Raw genomic sequence first — 22,945 nt, forward strand, 5'->3', positions numbered from 1 at the left:
CAAGGTTCTGTATTACAGAATTAGCATATTTTTCCATTAACAAGCAGAAAATAAACTAACCTGGATTTAAGCAACACAGGGAGTGTCTGCAAATAAATCTGAAGTACTTCATAAGGCAAACACTGGCTATGGTAACTGCACATGTGTTTATCAGCTGCAGTTATTCCTAGTTGTCGAGCATGGCAAGCTAGTTCAACCCCTCTCTGTAGCACTGGATTATAAATACAGTTATAGAATTTCCATTGGACCACTGCATTTCCCTTTTGAATTAAGTGGCATATATGGCTTGCAATCTGCATGCCACGTAGTTTGTCTTCTTCAAAAACAAGGTCCTGATAAGCCTCCAGTGCATCCCATCTCAACAGCATATCTTCAGATCCACTACTAGGCAGAATCCCCTGAACTCTGCAAGAAGGACTAGATGCAAGACCAGCATCACCAGAGTTGCCTTGCAAGGCACCTTCCAGCTGAGGAAGTTGATCACAGTCAATAGTACATATATTGCATGATGCCTGTATAATTTTTGGAGAAACTTCAGCTCCACCCAGCTGATCCAATATAAACTTGTTAAGGATGTTCAGTATGTGCTGTTGAAAGTTTTTTAATATTGGTAACTTGGAAGCATGAAGCAATGGGGTAATCACAGACTTTGGATCCATACAACAGCATATTCCTACATTATGTACACCCGAGAGAATCTGAACACAGGTACTGCTCAAAGAAACTTGTTGCAACAAGTGCAGACACTGGTGTGCACAAACGGCAATGCAACAGCATCGGTCAGGATAATGAACTTCTCCATCAGCCGTTTCAAAGGGGTTTTTGGAAGCTTGGTTTTTAAAAGCAGATACAGAAAGCCCAGAGAGGTCTCTGTGGTGGTGCATGAAGTGAGAGTACTCACATCGTCTGTGCCGCTTTCTTGTACACACTGACTGATGAAGCTGCTCTGATTTCACTTTTTTGACAGTGCTGATTATTTTCATAATGCTGTTGATTAGGGCTTTCAAGTGCTCTGAGGCTTCCCCAGTTACTCCCTCATTCTTCATACACAGCCATTCCATTTGGAGCACTGTTATTTGAAATAGCTTAAATCCCTGATGCTGTATGAACTCATGAACCAGATCTATAGCTTGACTAAAGTAGAATGGGTTGGAGGCTGCACTCTGTAGGCAGCAAATCAAAATCTGCAAGACCCCCTCCAGAACCTCAGGCAGAAGCAAGGCTCTGTGATGACAGCTAGAAGATACAAACTCATCCTGAACCTGCTGCTGTAGTGTTTTTTTGTGCCCTGGAACAAAAAGTTCAGGCTGCTTCTCCAAGCAAATTCTGATTTTTAATGCTGCTTTAAGTAAGTCTGTTAGATTTCTTCGTACATTGTCAGGCATTGTTTCTGTATTGCTAATATCTAAAGACATAAGATGAAGCACTGTTCTAAAGAGCATTCTTTGGATCAAAGCCACAGGTTCTTCTGTCCACCCTGCAGAAACTACTTCATTTTCTGCACTACTACCTACATTGCAACAGTCTCCAAATCCTGATAAGAATTCAGTTAACGTGGGTATCACGCTAGCTGTAAGAACAGAACTGTGATTTAACATAATATCAAATTTGCACACTTTTTCTAGGAGTGACAGTAAAACATGGCATAAGTCAAATGGAGAGTTGTCCATGTTGCTCTCAGCAATCACCACAGCTGGCTCATTCAAAATCTCCAATTTTAATTCCTGTGCTAGAATTTGGCTGGAATTTTCTAGGTTAGAGGTATCAGGATTAGAATTTGGTACTGCTTCAGCTGGTAGGCAATCACTTCTACCTACAAGGTAGTTGTCCCTAAGTGGATATGTTACAAAAGGCTGCAGGAACTGGGATCGTCTGTGTTTCATCATTACAGTAGCCTTGTCATCAGAATTGCCTTCTGAATCCGAAGTGGACAGCTGAGATCTTCTTGCATCTCGCACGGAGTAACGATGGGTGGTTTTGCGAAGATGTCCACTTTTTCGTGATCGAGGATTTAGTTTTACAGAAGCCTGAAGAGATGAGCAACTATTTCCATCTAAGCCTAGCTTTTCCTGAGTAGATTTCACAGAACTTGAAGCGTTCTCTTTGGTCAGGCATATGTCAACTGTAAAGGGTAGATTAAAATCTGTCGCAACAGAAAGACACAAAACACTGCATGTAAGTCATATTCAGGAGCATTATAATACTTAAATAGGAAAAATGATTTATGTATTTGCAAATTCAGAAATATGAAATAAAAAAGGTTATGCATCCTTGGATAAGTTTCACTGTCATTAAGTAGTGCCAGAACTGTATCTGGATGCTTTGAGCAGTATAAGATCTAGCATATACCAACTGCAAGTATTTACAACACAGTAAGTTTGKTATTTAGAAAATATGATAGTTAACAGTCCTCCACACAAAAGCAAAATTGGAAGAGACCACGCTATAGGTATATGCATTATTCATACTGAAAGAAGTGATGCTTCATGTGCAAGCACGACTGTGCCTCACTGTATCAAAGAGACACTGCTATGATGCTTGAGGAAACATCTGCTTTGAAGGAGAAAAAAAMCAAAAGTACTTTATCAAATAATGATTTTTTTTGCACAGAAATAAAGAGGTATTGGGTATAGGGATGCAAAAAAAATTAGTCCAAAAGAACAGAGCTCTTAGTGCACAACAACCAGATACATTGGGCTCACTGCATCAGTACTACTAGCTAGAAATCTGTAGCAACAAAAAGTGTATGTTAAGCAAAGTACAAAAAACAAACATCTTAACCTGTTTACACAATATCATTTTAAACTAATCTTGGAAGAGTTAACCTCTCATAAGACGACTGAAATCTTTCTTTCATTCAATCATGCTTATAGTAGAATGAAAGAAAGATACAGCTGAGCAAGCAGGGTAGTTAATTATATAAAAGTACTATGAAACTTGCACTTTAGATACTGTCAATCACAAATACTAACCACCACCTTACATTTGAAGGACTTTAAAACAGAAAAGAATATTAGGACAGCTTCAGGTGATAACCTTTAGGAGCTCTCTCAGAGTTTACTTCTGAATTTGTTTCATCCTGTTTTATTTTCTAATAAATAAAAGAAAGCACCAGAAAACCTCATTTCCTGGTTCAGTTCTTGCATAACACAATTTTGTATCATCTTTCATTTCTCTAACTCACTTTAAACAGATCCATTGGCAGTTTAACCCTTTTCATTTAATTCCTCAATTAGCACAGTTTGACATGCATCAGTTTTTCTAAGAAATAGTCTGACTCTGTTCATAATCATCCAGTATTATTCCATTTTCAGAGCCTACCTCCTTGATATCAACACACTTTTCATATTCTGTTCTCCATTGTTTGACTTAAGCCTATTCTCTACTTACCATTTCTCCAATGTCAGAAAAAAATTTCTTATTCTATCACCGATCAATCTACGTTACTCAGATTTTTTTTTTCTTTAAAAGAACCTTTATGCTCTCCCCCCTCACCATGAAGAGCTTTATATTAGCAAAAGTATCACATACACCTTCAAATCCCCTTTTCCAGCACCACCTGAGAAGTCAAACAAAAAAATCTCTCCACCAAGTCCAGCTACATGGTATGTTGTGACCATTCTTTCACACTGACCTTCATCTTCTCTGTACAATCTTGACTTTCCTTGTATGATGACAGAACATAGGTATTTTTAAAACTGTATGTTCTTTGCAGAATTCAGTGTCTTTGTTCTGTTCTATGTTAAGAGAACACGCAGTACAATGGCCATCTACTCTTTAACTGGGTGTCCTATGCTCTGTAATAGTACAAATACAGGACACCATTTTTCCTAGGTCTTCACTAGCATAACTGATAAAACATACCTATTGCTTTTTCTTCTTTGACAGGGATTTTCCACACCAGTGGTAGAAGTGACAGGAGGAGAGTTAGAAGTTCTTCCCGACATGTCAGCTCCTATGTTAGAAACAAAASGTTCTTTGTATTCCATGTCCCATAATTTATAGAAAATTATCAGGGTTATTTTAAGAACTTAAACATTAACCTCCCTATGCCTTTCTGCTGTCTTACACACTGGAAAAGTGAACTAACTGCAAAGAATGCTATAATCATTAGTTAGGCAATCAGAAAGTACCTGGAATATTTGATCGCCCCTTTGCAACTATTTCTATACACAGCTCTTCAAACCTTCTTGTTGAAATAATTCTTCATCCACTGGAGGACAAAACCAGAAAAGAAATCAAAAGCAAATAACTTCTGTTCATTTAAACAAAGACAGAATGAAGCCCCCCAAAAGTCTGAAATGTTTGTAGTTACAAAAGCATATAGTTTTGAAGAACTTTGTGAAACTTTACTGTCCTCAAAACGATGCCTTTAAATAAATGAAAGCCTACATTCAATTGATACTATCATCATCTCACAATGGGAAGGTGAAATTTTATAGGAAGAAAGAGGGAAGATGACTCACTAAAAAAAAAACAACAAAAAACCCAAAGCACTAAAACCCCTCAGTCATACTGAGATTCAAAGACTAACTCAGAATTTTAATGCAAAGGTGAACWGTAGAAGGCAGAGAATTCAAATACAACTCCTTTACTGGATGCTAAGCACTACCGTAGACCCAAATATGAAAAAACSTACTACCTTGACACAGACAGAAAGCTGACTTGAGCTTTTTGACAGTCAGCATCATTCAGGGACATGCAGCTGAAGTAATATCCTTCCCCCAAAATTCAAGGTAGTAATGAAAATAAGACACGAAGATAAACTTAAATAAGCTAGAACATTTTGGTAAGAAGCTTGCTCAGCCTGCTTATAATCGAAACAATACAAGAGTGCCTTTAAGTGTTTGCATACACCCTTATCTACAAAGATAAGATCAACAGAGTCCATAAAAATACATTTGCAACTGTGAAGAGGTTGGATGAAAGTGAAAAGCCTAATATTAGTTTCACAACCTATGTTAGAACTTTAATTTAGAGATGATTTATTTARAAATATTGAAGTATAATAACAGTTTTCTTGCTAAAGTTTTTAAGAAAGTGTTAAAACACTGAACTAATGGAGTCAGTAAAACTGTAGTTATGGATGGTAAGGCAGTATACACAGATAAATTTCTTCATGCCAGCTTATTCACCTAGTTTGGTTCAACACTGATAAGTCAACCGATCTCTCACAGAACAGGAAAGTTTGTTTTCCCTTTCAACCTTTGAATAAGACAAATACACTAAGTTCAAGTACAAGTCCACCAGTTCTAGAGATTGAACAAGAAAGAATGCATTGAGTCCATCAGTTTCCCCACTACAGCTTAGTAGTTCCTTTGATTATTGGATCAGCTTTTCCAAGTTTATATTTGTGTTTCTTGCTATGTTTTAACAAATATAAAGCAGTTTTATTTAGTTAATTTTAGAACCTTTTCTTGACATAATGCTGTCACTGAAGTATAAAGTTCTAGATGTCTGGTAGTTGGGAAAGAAGGATTGAAAATTCTTGGAAACAGCTTTTTTAACATTACATTTTCATTACAGGCTAGAGCTAAACAGGAAAACTCAGATAGCAGTCATCCATTCACACCACAACAGGCAAGAGCAAACTGCCCTCAGAACTACATTTATCTACCTAAAAACTGTTTTGCTGAAAGCTACATCAGCTACCTTTTTATAACTTCTTCAAAAGAGACTATTTTTCTAGCTGCTTAGTTAATCAGTCAATACTTAGAAACATAAGATGCAGGAAGTACTAAATACAGTATTAGTCACAATTACAGATCTATTACTATACAGGAAATATATCTAAACAAAAAAGTGAATTATTTGTTTTGTTATACACTATCAACAATTTTAGACTTTTAAAAAATATAATTCCAGTTATTGATACAGTACAATTAGACCTGAGAAATAATTTTTCAAAGTCATTCCCTGCAACTCGCTTTTGCTACTGAAGGCCTTTTCAGCCAGACAAATTGACTAGAAATGGGAATAAGTAATGTAGCATTCAAAACAGTGCTAAAACTGGAAAAAGCAACGTATTAATTTTTCAAATTTCAGCAGTACACTTTCAAATTACACCCCCCCCGCCTTTTTTGGGGGTGGGTTGGGTAGGGAGAATACATAAGAGTGAGAAATACCAAGATCTATAAAGAACACAGTGTACCAGAATGCTGGTCATAAGGTATACTTAGGTGCTTAAAGGGGTATGCAGAATCTTTCCCCTTTCTTGAATAATTTGTCTCATTAGTCAAGATTTTTTTTCCACTTGTCTTTTTAAAAAAAAAAAAGTTAAGTAATACAAATGGATTGACTCCCCTTCTCACTTGAAAGGTTTTTTTTTTTTTTCCCCCTCAACCTCAGCTCTTGAAAGTGCTCTCTTATGTTCAAGAGCTGCTACTTGATACACAGTGAAAATATACCTCATGGCCTACAGCAAAATAGGAAAGCATATATTTTAGTTTTATTTAGTTGCTATAAACCAGAAGAAGGATCTTCTCAAAATAAAAACTGCCAGTTTGTATTGCAGGTTCAGTAAACAGACTCATTCCTCCTGCACGTTCCATCTTACTGCTTCTTTCCACCCAGCTGCTGCAAAGCCTCCCACACAACTTAACTAGTCAACAGTTTAGCAGCCATAAATTTCAGCTGGCAGGTATATCATTAGCTATTTTTTGTTTTCCTGTTCTTGGTGAAGGAATTTCTAAGTTTCTAGTATTCACAATTAGCTTTCTCACACAGTCTCTACCAAAAATCCAAACAAGAAAAGGAGCACCAAGAAGCACACAAGCCAGACAATTCCTGTCAATACAGCCAAAGCTCATTACCAAAATTAACTAGCAGGAAAAAACCTATTACCTGATCAATAATTGAGTTCAGTGTAGTGAGCAAAATAAATCCACGGCCTTGAACCAGGTATTGTCCCAGTGCTGCCATATGAGTTTCTTCCTCTTCATCTTCCTTGGCCTCTGCCCTCTGGACCACAGCATTGCACAGTCTGTTGACATCCGTCAAGAATTCCCGTGCCAGTGAGTTACTGCGACTGCTCATGTCTGAGCTAAATAAAGGAAAACAATTGAAATCCATCAGAAGCTGCCTTCCTTATGAAAAATACTTGAAGTTTGGGGGTGGGAAAGAGTTTCTTCCCCTCCTCTCCTCTTCCAAAGCTTGGAGGAGTTTGTAGGACTGAGGGATGAATATTCCAGCATGGAATGGGAGCCAGGGGAAGACGGAAGGTTGAGGTTTGAGGGTTTTACTGTTTTCAGTGAGACTTTAGCCAATAGTTGGCGACTACAAATGCTCATTTTATAAACCTATCAGGTAAAAACACATGACACAGTGTTCCTTTCTACTGCATAAAGCAAAGTTAAATGACTTAATTACAGCTTTTCTTTGTAACCTACATGTGAGCTTCAATCTTCAGCTGCTTCTAAAAGGGATTTGACCTGAAGCATATGGGGGAAAACATGTTTTCTGCACAATGCTGCATAATAGCTACATGTTCCTCATTCTTCATTTGAACATGTTATCTTCTACACTGTTATATATTCCAACAGTATGCAGATCGTTTCAAGGGAAAAAGAAAAATTAATGAGTTAAGATAAATATGGGAGTTTCATAGATATATTGCTTTAGATTTACCAACCCGCAGAGTGTTTCCTTCAAGCGAGATTAACTGAATGGGTGGCAATCATTATGTATTTAATTCAAGATATGATTCTACTGTACACATTCAGGAGAAAACCAGTGGTACATATTTCCAAAGTGACTAATTTGACTGTAAATAATGCACACGAGGCATTCATGCACTTTGACTATTCACTGTATCTTATAAAAACATTTGATTTTTTATTTTCTCATATGCCACTACAGTAGCATTCTTTGATTGGTCAGCACCAGTACATGCTGAAAAGTTTAAAACAAACAGAAAACCAAAAAAGAAATGCAAGAGTCAGCTGTGGAAAAGAACCATCAAGAGGATCTCTGATGAAGGCAAAATAACACAGGCAAGAGTCAGTGATGGCAACTATAGGAATAATATTTAATACACAAAACCCCTTAAGTGAATACTACACTGTTTAGCTACCTTTTTGTTTTTCCCCCCTGTAYGAACAGCTTAAGTAAAATCTTGAAAACCTCAAAGAGACCCAAATGTGTTAGAGATCATTTAAAAATAGGTGGATTAATACCGCTGGATCAGAAAACATCTACATACAATCATTAGCTCAAAAGTGTTCTTCATATATTTGCAAAATGAGAAGACTAGAAAGGTTTAAGAAGTTCAGATAAATACAGTCTCATTATACAAAAACTACTCTGCATCTTTATTTGTTCTTCAGCAATTTCATCATGAACACAGAAGTACTAATATGCACAATCATCACAACAGAGCATCACTTTAAATTAACAACATTCTGCTTTTAAGTTACATTCAACGTAAAAAAAATAAATCAAGAAAAAAATTAAAATACAAATGCTGTCTGGAAACAAAGTTACCACTTACTGTGCTATCAGTGTGAAAGCAGAAGATTGAGAGAAGAAAAGTAGACTTTTGACCAAGAAGTCCCCCCACAGCTAATGATCACAAGGAAGAGATTAAAAGGAGCTTCAGGAAAGTGCAATAAAAAAGGGTAAAATAACAAACTGGGGAAAAAAGTGACTAGAAAAATAGTATGTGGGCTTAGAAGGAAGAACCGTTTATAAACCCTGAGCTAGGATAAAGCAGTTTATTGCATTTCTAAGTAAATGAAGTTTCAGTTTAAAACTTTCAATTAAAACAAGTCAGTAACACTATTTATGCCCTTTAAGTCAAGTATTAGCTTAAAAGCTTAACTACAAGTCTTCTTTGAGGTTCACAGCATCAGTCCTAGAACTGATGGAACTGTTCATAAGAAAGGCAGCTCTGGAGATCAAAACTCACACTTGAAATAAGAGTAAGATCATCTTTGGCATTGTGCAATAACTACAACATTTTAAGTTAGGGGTGAGAGAATAAGTTCATTAACACCAATGGTACRCAAAGCTATTTTTAGTGGCATAACTGAGTATTTTTACATGTACAAATGTTCTCTGTAGCAGTAACAGGAAGATTCTTACCAGAATTACTTTGCCAGCTTTTAACACATCTATCTTCTATTTGGAAGAAAAAGCAAATATATTCTGGAAACACCACCCTTGATTCACCTGTTTTTAAAAAGAGAAAAATATAACACTTCATAATATGCAATTCCCTTGTTTTTAAAATTAATTTTATGATAGCTATTTAAAGTTTAGAGTCCTTAAATCTTTTTTTGAGCTTTAAAGTTCAAAAGTTTTTACTTTTCAGCTTATGGTTCTGCACAAAAGGTATGTTAATTATATTAAGTTCATTAGGTTTTTTTACTGTAAAACCAGCTAGCTATGTTAGTTCACACATTTCYTTGTAGAAACAATATGAAGTTATGTGAACACTCTGCACACGTACTTTAAGCCCTTGCAGCTCTGGTTACAAGTGCTATGTTAGTATGAGAAACTGAATTGTGCCATCAGGTGTTGATGTAAATGCATTTTTTACTCTGTCCTTTTATTTTGTTCTGACACATTTATTTTTTATTAATTACAGCTTCCCCTGTATGTAAGGTAATAAGTTTGGAAAACCACCATATCTTCTGAGCTTTACTCATTTTGTCTCCATAAAGGCACATTGAAGCAACTTAAAACTTACTTTCACTCTTCTACCCCTTATCCCACTATAGTCCTAGCAGAAGATCAGAACAGTCAATGCATCTATTTTTCCAAGAAGGGTAGTTTAAACTGCCCCCATTTTCAGCTGCAGTTTACTGTGGAGAGAAGATATTGGTACAGAGATCATGGTAATCTCCCAAATGGCTCCAAAACAGCCAGATATAGTGAGATCAAGCATATGCTTTAGCAGGAAAAACAAAATACATACACCACCCCTGTCTTCGTGAAGTCTGAAGGACTAACTTATTTTTAATCTGTAACAACCTAATGAAAATGACTGCTGCAGAGAATATGCTTTCATGAAGGCCCATCATCCAGGGCCTTACAGCAGATCAGCATTCTCCCCTGACACTCAATGTTGGTTCACAAAGATGCCAGTTTAACTGTAAAGCAAGTAACTTCATATAGTTAAAGTCAGTATTCCTCTTTGTAGGTTAAACTGTCTTAGAGTTTATTAGCTTTTCATTTGAAAACTTCAAACTTCTGGTTATCATACTTTCCCCCCCATGTCTTTAGAGGGCAACCAGGGTAAGAAAAAAAATAAAAGGAAAAAAAAAGGTTTTTTAATCCTTCTGAAATAGTCTATTTACTTAAGAAAGATTGAAGAGCTCTTTAAATATGCTTTAAAGTCCTCAAATATTATTTCCTCTGGCTGGTTAAATACTTTCTCTGATGTTTCCTAAAGAGATACCAACAATGGCAGAGGCTATGTGATTATTTTTGCAACCTTTCAACATTTTTCACTACTGTTTTCACTACTGTTCTCAAAATCTTGAGCAAGCGTTAATTACTTGCTCATGCTATGCTAGCAGGACTTCTTACCAGTCTTCCTCATAGTTAGCTCCAGTTTTTTTAACATAGTGACAGGGTATTTGTTTGGCATCACAGAGTACATTTTAACTGAAACTAGTTTCTAACAAAGCCATAACATTCTCAGCAGTTAGATCTAATAGCACACCAGGCATATGCATAGATGAACTGTCCAAACACGCATTTACTGAAATATTCTCAGGTGGCAATTGAGTAAAAACTTCAGCTTTAAACCTACAATTGTGATGGAGCATAAACACTAGATGAAAGACCTTATTAAGGAAGCAAGAAACATTGTAGGTTCCTAAGGCAAACTCCTAATAACTGGTCTCACCGAGTGCTTCAGAGCAATACGTTTCATCCTAAGCCTTGCAGAAAGCCAGCTTATCCATTCAGCTAAWGTACATAACTCATTGCAACTGAATAGCTTAAGCAACTCATGGCTTTGCAGTTGTACCTGACTATTAGATTTAACAATACACTGTCCATCATATTTTAGTGCCTTTCCTCGAGAAAATTCACTCACCAGGTCTCCCACATTGCTTGCACTTATACACAAAGATTTAACAACATGTACTGCAATGTTCTATCAAGAGGGTGAATTCTCAACTTCACAGTAAGATACAGTGTTACTTTGATAATGTTAATGCAAAAAGATATCAAGCATTTCTTCTTAATACATTAATTTCACATGTAATTGTGAAGGAATTCAGATGTTTTCATTCCACAGTGCAGAAAACAATTTAAAGAGATATCATGCTGGATAGTAAAGCACTGCCACTTAGTGGGACTTGTTCAGACAAGTGCTTGCTCCTTCTCTGCTGTACCTATTTCCTTCCCTGTGATTAACTCCTGAAATAGACTGACAGCACACATGCGTCTTTGGAAGCAGTTTCAGATAATCTGATTTTTCATCTTGTCTTGAAGCTAGAGACAGCACAGAAGAAAATGAGAAATAATTAAGAAGTTTCCCCAAAAAAAGAAAACGCACATGCTACACATGCACACACAACCTTCTCCCCTTTTATGTTTGTTTCCTGACTAGCAATTTAAGCACTTAAAGCTTTGAAAACAAGCACTCAGTGAACAACAAGCCCCATTGATGCCATAATATAGCAAGCACTATGCAGATTTTTTTTTCTTTTTTTAAATACCAGTCCACCCACCTTCTACGATTTCAGCCTGCTTGTCACTTTTTCCTGTTGCAGATTGTGGTACACTGATACTGCACCTTACATGGCATGCTATTTCCTCTTACACTGAGAAAGGATGCCAGCAAATTTGCATTCAGTGGGAACTACTCCAATGCAGTATCATTTTTAAACAAAACAAAAATACATCTTTAATACCTATGGTGCCAGGTAATGGGGAAACAGATGCTGCACAAGACACCAGTACTGAGGTTGAGTGTTAAAACCTGTCTTCAGAATTCATTCAGATATCCCCTTAGCTAGGGGGGAAAAAAAAAAAAAAAACAACAAAAAAGCCCTAAAAAGTCACACCTGAACTTAAGCTATGGGAGAACAGAAAGATACCTATCAGAGACTTGATTCACCAGTGCTGTGTACAATCTTAATGTTAATTGAGAGGTTACAGATCTGGAATATACAGTGTGTCAGGACTAAGATTGAAATCAATTCACATCCTTAAATACAACTCCACCCTACAGTAGAATATGAATCCATAAAAAAATCTTAGTACTAAAACTGGATTTTTCCTTTTAAAAAATAAGTCACTTAAACAGCAAATGATCTGACATTCACATATAATCTGTGCTTTTCACTCATTGCTATAGTATCCACATAATCCAATCCACAATACTTCTGCTCTCTGACCCCATTTCTGCACCAGGCCTTGAGGGACATATTTTCTATTTACTGTTTTGGTATAAATTAGCTTCCTGTACTTGCAACTCTTAGGTTTCTCCAGACTGTTTTCCATTTTTATGAAGCTGTATATTTTAAAATGCTGAGCTAATGTGCAAGTGCACTTACTTTAGTGGGCTTTAAATCTTTAAAATAAAATACTAAAAACATTCTTTAAATATTTTTAAATTCCAGTATTGTTAAAGTTAAGAGCAATTCTAGCAACGTTGAATACTGAATCATGAACATACAAACTTTATATAGTGCTAATGATTAGGTGTCATGATCTCCAACAGCAATGCAACGAAGAAAACGCAAGAACAGCTTAAGGTCGAAGTCAGTATTCTGTAAGCAAGTGAACTGTGCCTTTTACTTGGTTATGTTTTCAGTAATGCATTGCCCAGAAAGATCTGCAAAGTATAGTAACATAATACTAATATAAAGTAGTAATTACTAAATTACTACAGTAACATTGTAATAAAATTTAGTAGTAAGCCAAATAAGTCAGAATTCTATAATGCTAATTCAAATGATTACTTTCAATAACTACTAGCCAACACATGCAGCAAGATTAAAAGAGGTTAAGGCAGAAAGTTTGGTGGTGGTCTCCATTTCACACCAATACCCAATAGCCCAAACTGGCATTTTAATAAAGACTTAACTTTTTTTAAAGGTTTTTTTGAATGTTAGTTTTAAATTTTGCATCAGCAGAGAAGAACAAACAAGAAGCTACTTACAACACAGATATTTGTTGGGAAGCAGATGCCAATAAAGAATTTCTTCAAATTGCCCATTAGTAAATACTCATGTCAGTCTAAAATGAACATACTAATGAATACTATCCATCCAGCTGCATAATTAGGCTTGAACACCTGAATAAAACAATGTTATGCTGTATCTAAGCAGGTGTGCAGGACATGTGTCACTTGCAGGCTTCAGTTGCCTGCAGCCCACCATACTATGTTCAATAAAAGCAAACAATCTTGTCTACAGCATCACAGAAGTGTCTTACTGCACTGAAGGACTGACAACCATACTCTTATGAAAAAGAATACACTTATGAGAAGTTCCTTTATAGATCAGGCAAACCGAAGTAGAGGATGCATAGCTACATGATGGTTTTTCCAGACAAGTTCACTACAACCCTTCCACATTCAAATCCTAGGACACAATCTCTTTTGCCTACAGTGTTTCTCACAGAACAATAATGGTATTTATAAGTAAACAAGCTTTCTGTTTCAGAAGAGACAGATGTTGATCAATCTAGATAAGAGGACTTACAGCCATGCTATTTTTTGAGTAAATACTGAAAATACAACTTTTTTTCTGTAAGCACTAGAAGCAACATTTTCAAATTTTTAATTTATATGAGCCATTGCACAACTCAGTTATTTCTGGCCTCAAATTCAAAATTGTAGCTTTTCTTACCATTCTCCAGAATAAAGCACATGAGAACAACTCACCACTGGCTACTGAATACTACATTTACTTTATACAGCATTCATTCCATTAATTAAATACATGTACCAGTCTCATTACTTGTACTTAACATTTATGCTTTGTAGAATAAGCTTGTGATCTCTTCAAGGAAAATGGACATTAACAATAACTTTAATCAGACTTACTTTGGGTTAAACTTTCAATTTAACTTCAAGTTTCTGTTAAAAGAGGACAAAAGGCATCATGAAAAACACCAGCACATTTGACACAAAGAACAGACAGAGTCCATCATCGGTTTCTGCAATTATAACACATGGATTGCCAAGTTTATTACAGAAACTAAGTTCATCTTGTTAGCAGCAGACACCAAATATGACTGCCTTCTGTTTAAAGAAATATTAACAGTACAAAACTAAGGGACTATTATGATTAATTCCCCTGTGCAAATTGGAGGAGGTAGGAAAAAAAAGGAGAGCAAAAGAAAAGGAACAAAAGAAATCTGTCTGGCATAGCCTGTAGCAGAACTGCAACGCTTCTTACAGTGTTGCCTTGAGGGTTGTACTTGGTGGTGAAATGCATGTAAAGCCTATAAGAGATGTGTAGCATAAATTAGCATTCTTCCTCTTCTGTCCTTTTGATATCACTCAAAACTAAGCAGGCTAGAAACAAATACCCAGCTGACATCATCAAAATGGCTAATGCAGCAGCAACACACAGTCCTTTAAGGAACCATGTACACACAACTCAAGCAGAACATCAGAAAGCCAGAGATGTTTTGATGCCTTGATTAACCATACAAGGCAATCAACCAAAAGCATAGCTTAAAACAATAAATCTAGTGGACAACTGCTAACCATCTAACAATGCTCTAATATTCAAAAAACGAGAGCAACACAAGGAAAACCAAGACACTTCAAGTTTGGTTCATTCTCAGAACGTTCTGGCTCTGCAGAAGACCTCAGACTAGTCCAAATCTCCTTTATTTCTAACCAGTTTCTGCTGTCCTTTGCTATCATTTAAGTATTTGGGGGGGGGGGGGAAGAGGGTCACAGAAGCAGAACAACCTATTGACATGCAGTAAGACAATAATGCTCCAGCCATTAGGATACTCATGAAAAGCCACTTCTTAATACACAGAGTTTAATCATAGCTGCATGTATGTGTCCATTTTCTTGGACGAGTCTTACTTCTGACATAGTCCTTTATTTTATCAAGGAGTTCAGTAACTAGCTTTTAGTCTTCTTTGTAACCCAGTACATCATTACTACTTCTAAACAAGTTATTCAAAGCCTCTCTCCCCAACCTAAAGAAAAAAGTTAAAGACAAATGCTTAGTACTTGTGGAAAAATAACATATGCGCTGTCTTTTAATTAATTGGTAAACATTTGCCAAGTTCATAAGATGCTAGACAAGTATAATTAATGAAGATTGAAGTAGTATGTTAAGATCTTCATCTCACCTCTCTCATSCCATCTCACCCACCTGTGATGCTTTTCTTGCAACACTGGAAGTCTGAGAGCCCTGCTTCTGCAAGTATTTTTAGCCTCCTGGAAATATGTAGTCTTATTTACATACTGCTACCTAGGTATTAAAAATGAAATTTAATCAGTGAAGCTTAATGTTTATATGATCTGAGAATTAGAAGATTTCTGCCACTAAGTAGATGTGAAAGCTTTTTTATCTTATACTAAAGAAACAATTCTAAGAAATTATAATGTCTGTGCTTTCTGAAAAAACAATATTTAAAGAAATAAAAATACTCCTTTTCATATTGTGTATAGCCAGCTAGCCCTGTCAGTGTTTCCTAAACTAGCCACTCCTGATGCTGAAAAAATATGCCAAGGAAAAAGCCAAACAAGACCAGACAAATGCTGTGACAGATTTGGCCAAATCAAAGAAATAGGAACTTTCCAAAATAGCTATCAAACATATCTACACAAATCTATAATTACTAGACATACCTAGGCTACAGGCACCTAAAGATATACAGAATGACATTAGCTGAGCAGGCAAGTCAAATTCTCAAACAGTTTCAGAGATGTCATGCTTCTGAGAGAGATCCAAATCTGTGGTGTGCCATGCTGAACGTAAGGCAAGAGAAGTAAAAAAAAAGTCCCCCCCACCCCCAAATTATCATTTGCCATCTATTTGCATGCCTCAGTGATTTTTGACTGTTACAGAAGTTAAACTGGTGAATAATACTTTCTTTGGGCACAAAAAGGTTGTTTCAGATTAAGCTTTAGCAAATGTATTTTAAATTACTTCTAAAAAAACTAAGCTGGCAGAGTTTGAGAAATGTAATCTGGTTCCAGTGATTTACTCTGAGCTATAAGCAAAATCGTCTACTCCTCCTGACAACACAACTATTTCCAGAATCTCTCAAGTCTCTAGCATAATTACCAGTAACAGCAGCTCTGAATGAATTATATAAGCACAAATCACTAAGGTACAACAGATTAATATATATGCACACTATTCTTGTTTACATACATTTATAATAAAAAAAATCCCATTTATCCACAATCCAATTTGCCTGTCCAACAGTTTATAAAATGTGTTCTCACAACTTTACTTCCATTTTATGAACTCATGTTTACACCCTTAATGTTTTCATTGCATACTATCATTTAATTTTTCCTTTATCTGACAAAGATATGTCAGCCACCTAAATGGGAAAAAAAAAGATTAATGGCTCTGAAGTGTGTCAGCTTGTCCTACAAGGAGACTATCAACTCAAAACAATGAGTTTCTAATTAGCTACCAGCRACTATAAAGAAAAAAAACTAACTCGTGGCAGCAATTAAGGGACTGAAAACCAAGGCAAGAAATACATTAAGGCATAATAAGCTGCTTAAAGTTGACCAACCAGGGAAGAACAAAAACAGAAGAGAACTTGGCAAGAAAAGAGGTGATAAGGGATCTGAGTACCCACAACGGAAACCTGCTGAGATGCAAACTAACTGCAGACTTTTCCACATATATGCGATGTACCAGAGAAATACAAATAAACCAAGTATACACAGTTTGTATGATGGTTTAGATGTCTACATTCCCAATGGGTAAATCATAACCATAAGAACGTCTACTTCTAAAAACCATCACAAAGCTGCTGGTAAAGCTTTGAATTTCAGCGACAGTGCTAGCCTAGCAGGGCCTCACAGTTCAGGGATGGAATGCAAGATAAAGCCTGTACTGGGGTATGTCAGAGGCCTGACTGTTCTTTTCAAGTATTAGTCGTCCTCACTCATGTCACATTTGCAAGCTCATCCTTTCCAAAGCATGGACAACAGTTTTTCATATCTTCCATGAAACGCCCAGCATAATTCTGTAGAGCAACTTTAGTTAAGGTAGTTAATAGTCCTACTTTGTCAGGAGAACCATTTTGAAGAATGTCTCATTAAGGCTGATTCAGTAAGGGTTGAGGTAACATTTAGGGCATCTAAAGGTACTGCAATCTGCACAGGAGCGAAGCACAAAACATTTATGCAACCTTACTGATGCACTTTAGAAGCTACAATTTCTTGTCCTATTTGGGTGTGAAGTATTCACATCATTTGTTCTTTATTATTTCAAAGTATATTTGCAAAAAAAAATTTTTTTTTTAAACCTGTATCACTCACAGCAGGACTTTTACAAAGAGTTTATCATGCTGTTGTAATTTCAAGAGGCTTAAAAATTTGAATTTGTTAAACTTCACACATACTACATCAAGAAATACTATTACTGCTTAACATTTATCTTTTGGAAACTACTACTACCTTGGGGACTGGAATCAAGAGCAGATTCTCTCAGCACCATACATATCAGATTCCTACTACTTTGTCTGTACAACACACTATCGAATACTTTGACTACACATACCACCATATAAGTAAGAAGGTGGAGGGGAAAAAAAAGTCTGTTGAGAGGAAAATAACATGTTTTTAAATATTTCTGAGTTCTAGAACAAGATTTTCTATGTATAAACACCTGCCTGACATCTGACCCTTGCTTGAAAAAAATATTAGATCAGATTAATATTTTAGAGTCCTTAGTGAAGAATTTAAAAATTGTTCACTTTAATAGTGAGAAATGCAAGTTGTTGTAATGGAGCAGAGCAATGCTCTCTAGCCTAGTATTCTTTTAATAGCATGCAATACTAACTTCATCCTAAGAAAGCACCAGAGATTGAGAAGATTAAATGATCAACGATAAAGTTTCTTGCTAAAATTGATCAGCTGGTTGTCAGGTTCTGCCCTGAGCTATGAAGATCCGCATCTCCTTTATGCATTAATGGATTATCAATAATTTCATCCTTCTGAGTCTTGATAAAATACTACTGAGAGAGTGAATGGCAGAGAATCCCACAGGTTGGCTGCATATTACATAAATGCTTTGGGACAGCTTCTCAACTCAATATAAAATTTTATTTAATCATAAACCAACATGAAACACCAGGGAGTGCATTTTTGTAAAGCCTGAAATCAAGTCAAGAGGACAGATGACTCATCTAGAAGATAAAAAATACAGTACTGATGAAAGACAGGTTCTCTCAAACAGCTACCTACACACAGGCAAGTAATGCATTAACTCTGTACATATACTATGCCCAAATATATGCTGAACTTGTCTTTTTATACTCTCCTAAAGTCAGCAACTACAATATAGTGGTCAGACACAATATATGCATTCTGGTTCATTTAAAGTTTACTTATTTCAGACCAGTGTGAGCAGGCCCAGAAGGAGAACAAGCGCTCCTTAGAATGCTACTGTGTGGTGAAAGGACTGGTCTTCAAAGATGATCATGGTAACATTAACTGTGTTAGAAAACAAATACACTCAATATCATGGAGACTGGTTAAAATGCACAGAAGAAAGAATGCCAAGCTGTTACCAATACCATGAAACAGCTAGAGACAAGCTGTGTTTAGCAGAGTCAGAGCAGACAAGGATCTGTTTCAGATCTTATCTGAAGGAGCAGAGGACAACGTCTGTAAGAAACAGATGGTACTAGAGCAAGGAACTGACAAACATTCCAACAAGACAGAATCTACGTAGAAAAGTAATATTGTAGCAAAATAACTATGAAAGACCAGCAAGTTCTTGCTAAAAAGAAAACCAAATGACAAAGAATACCTGTAAAAAAAAAAAAAAAAAGCAAAAAACAACTGAAGTGAAAAGGCTGAAACCACTTAGCTCCCAAGTGAGCCTTGTTCTGCAGCATGAGAGCATTACTCTCAGAATACTAACATGTTCTCCAAATTAAACTAAACACATAATACTGTAAAATATATTCTTCCAAGCTTTGATACACACCCCAGAAACAGACTAGAGTGCTAGCCTTTGCTCTGTCCATATCGTCAAAGCTGTGGTGACACAGCTTTGATAATGTCTAACTTTAAAAATTATTGAGGCTAACCCCCACAGACTCTGTACAGGGAAAGACACAGTCTACTACAGAAAATAAGTCTGAAGTCAGGGCCCTCTCCTGTAAAGGGCCTATATAGGTTTGCCCTACAAGACTAGCCAGGCTTTGTGAACGTCCTCTTACATTATTCTTCAGTATGGCAAATCCTGTGGTCTCAAATACAACCAGGCAAAATGCTGAACTCATGACCATACTGCAAGTATGCCAAGTGCACCACCTTTACCTGAAGATGGCTTTAAACATGAAACATTTCACTCAAATCATGATTTGGAGGACTGTACAAATCTTTTTGTAAGATTATACACTTCAACTGCACTCATTCAGAGACATGGAAGAGGTGAGAAAGTTGAGCTGTATCTTGAAGCACTCTTGCTGAAGGSATAGCAATGAGTAAAAGCTAGTCCAGAAACTGAAAGCTTAGTAATTAGAAGATTAAAACTAGGAAGTGCTTAAGATAAACATTGGCATTGCATCTAAAGTGCTTACTAAGAGCAATTAAATAAGAGAAAGGTAAATGATCAGAGTTTACAAAGAGGTCATTAATGTGCAGAAGAATAAAATCCCAGAAGCAGAACTGGAAAACTAGTTAGTGAAATCCATATTCTCTAGTATTAATCAGATGGAGACAAGACAGCAGGTAGCAATTCTAAAGGCAATATAAAAAACCATTCACTTTGATATCAGTTTCATACACAGTTACTCCAGTCATGCTCAGTCTGCCAGCTTCTTGGCATACTGCATACAGCTGTGGCTGCTTCAGGGAAGCAAACACTGTCCTTCTCCCAGGCTTTCCAGCAAGGAGCAGTATGTTCCAGTTGTATTGACCCCAAGGGCACCCAGCTGCTCTGACAACACCTTGGCAAAACACAACACAATTAGGGATAAAAGGATTTGCATAACATCTTTTCAGGTACCTCCTCTCCAATGGAAATGAAAAAGGAACAGCTAGAATTTTTATTCTTAAAGTTTAAAAAGTACTCGGCAAAATTAGTCCAGCAGTCTACACTGCAACAGATAATCTACTTCAGTGATTATGTGTAGGAATTTCAGGTAATAGTGGTAAGAACATGAAGTTTCCCATTATACCTATTAGTAGATCCTCAAATATTTAAGATAAGTACTCTGAAACACTGGACACAACCCTAAATACGCCCACAATGCAAAAGATTAACCTATTCTTATGTTTGAGAAGAAGCTCCCAAACTATAGGCATCTATCTCACATGCACACACAAACAAGCCTTTACACTGCTGAAGGACAGTTTGAGACAAAGGAAGAAGTATGCCAGATCAACACACATAGCCACATTATTATTTTCAGTAACCAAACAAAATTTATGCAAGTTTTCCTGTAAACRCTAGGGAGTTTGCAAAATTCTTATAATTAAATCAACTTTGTTAATCAAGTACTTAAAATAACCCTAAAGTACTTCAGTTATTTACTTGATTTATTTAGAAATTCCTTCTGGAGTTCAAAAGGCCCATCAGCACCTTGTCTAAACATCCAGAAGCAAAGGAAATTATTCTTCTCCGTGGGATTGTTTCTTTGTTTAATCTGGCACTAAACTACACACAAATCCAGAGTGGAACTACATCCTCAATCACTCAAATCCCTTCTTAGAACTGAAAAATGCAAGAAATACAAAGATAAGGCCCTGTGTATATTATACACATTTTTTTAAACAGCAAGTCACAAGACTTTTGTCCTTAATTCTTTGAAATTGGGATTCTTATGTTCTTTCAGTCCAATAGAAAAAGAACAGAAAGGTGACAGAGACCTACATTTTTGGCTACATTTGTTTTACACTAGTTCAGTGCCTATTTGAACTACTGAATGAAAAAGCTGTACTTTACTCTCTCAATTCTTTAAATCTCAACTCTTGAAATATTATAAAGTAAACATTCCTAGATTTTTATCAATTCTTGCAGTGTAATTATGAAGTATCAGGAATATTTAAGTCCTAAACATTTTCTTCACTAATTCAATTGTTTCCAGAATTAATACATGGACAACAATTCAATCCTCACATTTCTATTTCTGTTATCCAATCCTAATCTGATTAGCATAGTATACTAAGATTTAACCAAATTAGTTGATTCCCAGTCTTAGCAAAAAACATCTAACTAGATCAGTTATTTATTCCCCTCAAGAACATAGAGCTTCAGTAAATGCCTTCCCAGTACTAGAGAGGAAGATAGAGTCGGGTATTTGCCAAAATAAAACAGGACAAGGTAACATCAGTTTTAATGCTGCTGTTGAAGCCTTGCATTCAGCATTGTAACTGACAATCAATTCCTTCTCACATTTCCTCCTCCTACTTCCAAATTTTCTATTAGGAAAGTAGAAAGGTTTTTCTCCAAAATAAAGATTAAGAAGTAGGAACTCCCCTCACCCCATGCCACATTAGTACTTCATGCACATACTCCTCTGTGGAGCATAGTGATGCTTTCAGCTGAAGTCAGGTAGCTCATCCATGTGTGAAGAGAAAAAGGGCAGAGAAGGAATAAGGACAAAGATTAACTGAGATTGTCAGATGCTTGCTCAACCACCACCTAACAAGGACACAGCCTAACAGGCATTCATCTTCCGGAGCCTTTCACAAGTCACCATTCTCCACATTTGCCCTCCACTTGCCAGCTATCCCAACTTTCAAGTTACGCAGAAAGTACAGACAGGCTCTTTCAGGAAATAAGTTATAGTGGTTCAATTCCATGTAGCTCAAAACAAACAAAAACCCAACAACAAACAGAAGAGTTATAGGATCAGCCCCAGAAGTCTGCAGTGAACTACACAAGTTCAGTAGTCCTGAAGACAACAGTCTCAGTGCTTATTTACTGTGTGGCCAGTGCAACGTTACATCCAGAGTAGCAGCAGGCAGCCCTGAGTTATTTATGGGGGAAACAGAGGACTAAGGACTCAAGCCAAAGAACACCAGAACAGTGGATGTCCTCCCTTCTGTAAGACACCAGAGCCATAGAAGACATCAGCTACAGAACACAAGAGATTTTGAAATGTGCAGTGATGACTAAAAAACTAGTGGATCTTTGTGGAGAAATATCTAGGAATAAAAATACAATAGAAATCTCAGCACTTAGAGATGACAAGAAATAGTCCTGTTCCAGGACTTCACTACATGGATCATAGCACTATATACCCACCACTTCTTCAACATAGTTTTTACCTAAAAATGTTTTAAGGTCACTGGTCTCGTAACATTTGTTTCCAATAACGATTAAAATAAAAGCAAATGTTATCTTCCCCTGCCCGCAAAAGAGATTCATGATCAGCATTAATTCAGAGATGTTCTCTCTTACACAGGCTATAAGCTTCTAAAGTATGGAAGTTCTTGCAAATTAACATTTTAAGAGATAGTTTAAAAAATATATTGAAAGCTAGATAAGTGYGAGACTATATCTCTTCAGTAGCTTAATATTCAAGATTAACATTTGTTTATCTTTAAATTGCAATTCAAGCATCTCTCCTAAATGCAAAATATTAGCTTATTTAATTGACGCAATTTGATTATTGAGTTCTGTGACTTGTATATTAGTTTAACTGAACTCCTTGTTGTACTAAATTCCACAGACTACAGTAACTAGAACATACATATTAGCCAGCTTATTTTAATGTTAACTAGACAATTCCTTCAATAATTGGCATTCTACTTTTTTTTTTAATTGGTACATGGGACATTAGTTTCCATAAGAATCAAGAA

The 22,945-nt window shown here is 36.3% G+C and overlaps 1 protein-coding gene across 11 annotated transcripts in view; it reads right to left on the reverse strand.

Annotated features, from left to right (window-relative positions):
• The window catches only part of LYST (lysosomal trafficking regulator), a 99,984-nt gene that overhangs the window by 62,121 nt on the left and 14,918 nt on the right, over positions 1-22,945 (reverse strand). For all 11 annotated transcript variants that reach the window (XR_003252998.1, XR_003252999.1, XM_026062775.1 and 8 more), the window contains 4 exons: positions 9,082-9,168; positions 6,844-7,042; positions 3,865-3,955; positions 61-2,143 (listed from right to left, as the gene is read on the reverse strand). Coding sequence is in view for 9 of the 11 variants with exons in the window: in XM_026062775.1 (XP_025918560.1) it covers positions 61-2,143; positions 3,865-3,955; positions 6,844-7,035 (2,366 nt within the window). In the remaining 2 variants the exon portion in view is untranslated. The remainder of the gene's footprint in view (positions 1-60; positions 2,144-3,864; positions 3,956-6,843; positions 7,043-9,081; positions 9,169-22,945) is intronic.

This window comes from Apteryx rowi, unplaced genomic scaffold (genome assembly GCF_003343035.1).
Source record: "Apteryx rowi isolate R43461 unplaced genomic scaffold, aptRow1 scaffold_193, whole genome shotgun sequence".
NCBI lineage: Eukaryota > Metazoa > Chordata > Aves > Apterygiformes > Apterygidae > Apteryx > Apteryx rowi.